The sequence below is a fragment of the Ctenocephalides felis genome, unplaced genomic scaffold (genome assembly GCF_003426905.1).
Source record: "Ctenocephalides felis isolate EL2017-DRISC unplaced genomic scaffold, ASM342690v1 CF-g0.4_SCAFFOLD_02487, whole genome shotgun sequence".
Classification (NCBI taxonomy): Eukaryota; Metazoa; Arthropoda; class Insecta; order Siphonaptera; family Pulicidae; genus Ctenocephalides; species Ctenocephalides felis.
The window spans coordinates 62,867-66,067 of NW_020538641.1; the positions used below are offsets into that span (position 1 = coordinate 62,867).

The window sequence follows — 3,201 nt, forward strand, 5'->3', positions numbered from 1 at the left end:
AAACTCTCGACTTTTAAAATATTTTTATTGTTTCCATACGTTTCGACGCATCGTTTTGTGTCATCCTCAGTGGACTCAAGTTTAAAAACACAGATCAAAACTATTAATTGAAACTAATTTATAAGAAAGTGGTATGGTGTAAAAACTTACATGTAATTGTAGTAATCCTAATTATTTCATAATGATAATTGTTCACAAATGCACGATAAAAAATAATTCTTGACTTTAAATCTGAACAATTATATAAAATTCTTCAAAACGATTTTTTTTATTGTATAGTACATCTCGCAATTCCGTATTCCGATGCGAGAGTGAAGCCTAAATGTGCACCAATGTGCGCACCACATTTTAAAAGTTAGGTAGAAGGCACACGAACTGACCAGAGAATTTAAGGTTTGACAACGCAAGGACGGTACATATGGTAAAATATAAAAAGATGACTGATTCTCTGTTTTGTGACCTTAGTAAAGCATTCGATTGTGTACCGCACAAAATTCTAAAAAAACTTGATTATGGACTGAGAGGTGTTCCGTTAACGCTGATGCAATCCTACTTCACAAATCGTCAACAATTCGTCGACTGGCAATATAAGCTTAGTAATGCAGATGTAGTACCAGATATTGGAATTGTCCAATGCAGTATTTTAGGTCCGCTACTATTCCTAATATTTGTGAATAAACTGCCCTCCAACTTAAATTGCCATTCGACTCAGTTCGCAGACGATACGGCACTAGAAGTTGCAAGCAAAGACATAAAAGTTATGAATGAAAAGAGGCAAAATGCTTACAAACAAACTGAAGAGTGGTTCCTCGCCAATAAAATTGTTCTGAATAGAAATAAAACTGTTTCTATTAATTTTACAGCTAGTAGAAGACATGTTGAACTTCAAGGCGGTGAAGTTAAGTACTTGGGACTAACAATGGATAGTTTGCTGATCTGGGCCAAACATATAGAGTTGCTATGCGCAAGGCTCTCGAAAGCCATTTATGCCATCAGAAGAATTCGATCCATAATAAACCAGGAACGTGCCAGGGAAACCTACTTTGCTATGTTCCATTCTGTACTTTCATACGGAATATTAGCTTGGGGACATAGTGCACATACTTCTAAAGTCATGGATCTACAGAAGAAGGCGGTTAGAGCAATAGAAGGTGTCTCACCCCGGGAGCCTGCAGGCCGCTATTCATAAAACACAAAATTTTGACTGTCACAAACATTTATATTTGTCAACAAGCTATTGCGGTGCAAGCTGATAAAACTAATCATTTATTGAGAAATGATGTCCACGACCACAATACGCGGAATAATAATGCAGTGATATGTTCAAAAATCAAACTTAAATCATCGCTAAGAACTACATTGGGAGCCAAGATCTATAATAAGTTACCTGATGAATGGAGATGCAAAACCAGATTCACCTTTGAAAATATTGTTAAAAATTATTTACTAAATAATCCCTACTATTTTATAAATGAATTTTTAGAATAATTATGTATAGTAAATGACTTAAGGGGGTTGTTCTTTTTTTTGTTACAAAACATGCAAGGTATTTGTTTTTGTTTTTCTCGAAATGTATTTATCATAAAGACATGCGGTTTTTTTTAAACAAAAATTACAAAATCATAGAATATTAAGAAATTTTTTATTTTTTTTGTTTCGCCGTCATTTTTTAACCAGGGGGCGCCAAATCGATGGTGGCGCGAAATCCAGGTGGGCATTGCAAAATCGATCTCGTTTGCGGTGCCACATATAAATCCGTTGCGCATCGCCTGAAACAAAAAAAAACGAAACTACGTTGAAGAAGAAGTTTGAATCCAGTCCCCCTACCAAAATGAAAGAAAAAAGCTAGAAGGAAAAAAATGGCAGCTATTTAAAAAAAAAGTGTCCAAAAAGGCTTTTGTTTTGGGACGAGAAGGTTCGCAAAATTTTTTGCGTAATGTTATTAAGTTGTTTGAGGTAGGGGGACTAGGTATTGTAGTGGTGAACAAATTAAAAAAAAATGCAAGTCGATCCGACTTGTAGTTTTTTTTTAATTTGTGGCACCGCATTGAAAAAAGTCAATTTGAGAAAAACGCTTTTAAAGTTTTTAATACAATGTACTAAATACACTATTTAATTTAATGTACGAAGTACACCATGGTGTTCAAAGATGCTGACACATTAAAAAGGTCATGTGCATGAGGTATTACAATGAAAAAAAGGCAGCTGGCATACAATAGCTCGCGGAACGATAAAAAAAACGCTTTTAGAGGATCATACGTATAGAGATATATAGATATCTATAACTTCTTCAAAAAAATAGATATTGAGATGATTTTTTTTTTAAATAATTCTAAGGTTTTTACCTTTCATAATATCAAAAATCTGAAAACCGAAACAAAAAAATATAAAAAAAGAACAACCCCCTTAAATTGTAACTATTGAATTTTAATAAAGTTCTATTCTATTCTATATGTACAGAATACTATAGGATATAATAACACGTAACGTAATTACGGTACATGCTTTTTTTAATTTTTAACTTTTATAATTGAGTTTGTAATGACTACTCCTTCGTTTTACACTTACAAACTTTGTTTTCGCGAGAAAATCCGAGTTGATGGTATTACATTTTCTCTAGTCTCAACTAAAAATGCTGCAGAACAGTTGACATTCTCAACGTTACAAAAGATACCTGTGGAGGAAGTACTCATTTTGTTCACGGGCACTCACACCAAGTCAAGAATGAAAAAAATGACAATGTAAGTAATTTAAATCCAATTCTTATTTATTTCTATTTTTTACTATGATTTCTTACATATTTCTATTTTTTACTATGATAGATTTAATACTGAAAATCCGAGGCCAGAGAGTCTCGGGGACATCGCCTTGACCACTACATATTTGGGACATGCAGTGGCATTATGTGCGATTGTAAATGACGATGAAGGTATAAATATAAATATAATTGTCTCAACAAAAAAAATATAAATCTTATATATAAGTATATATAAGGAACTTATATACAAATTTAAGCAATTTTTCATTATGATTTTTCTTATGGCAGATTGCGAGCTCCAAGGTAGTTGGAGAAGTTTTAAATAAAATTCAAGTAGAGATTAAAGCAGAGTGGAAGACGGTGCCGTATGATAGTATATATTTATTGAGTTATTTAACAATTTACTCAAAAATACTGAGGGCGTTAGTCTTAAAATTTATCTT

At 32.8% G+C, this 3,201-nt stretch overlaps 1 protein-coding gene across 1 annotated transcript; it reads left to right on the forward strand.

The window, feature by feature from the left end:
* The first annotated feature begins 436 nt into the window (after positions 1–436).
* Positions 437–1,189, forward strand: LOC113380961. Its single transcript, XM_026619982.1, has one exon. The coding sequence runs from the start codon at positions 437–439 to the stop codon at positions 1,187–1,189; it is 753 nt and encodes a 250-aa protein (XP_026475767.1).
* The last annotated feature ends 2,012 nt before the right edge of the window (positions 1,190–3,201 follow it).

Coding starts and splice junctions, on each gene's coding strand:
- LOC113380961 (XM_026619982.1), top strand. CDS start 437: ATGACTGATTCTCTGTTTTGTGACCTTAGTAAAGCATTCGATTGTGTA.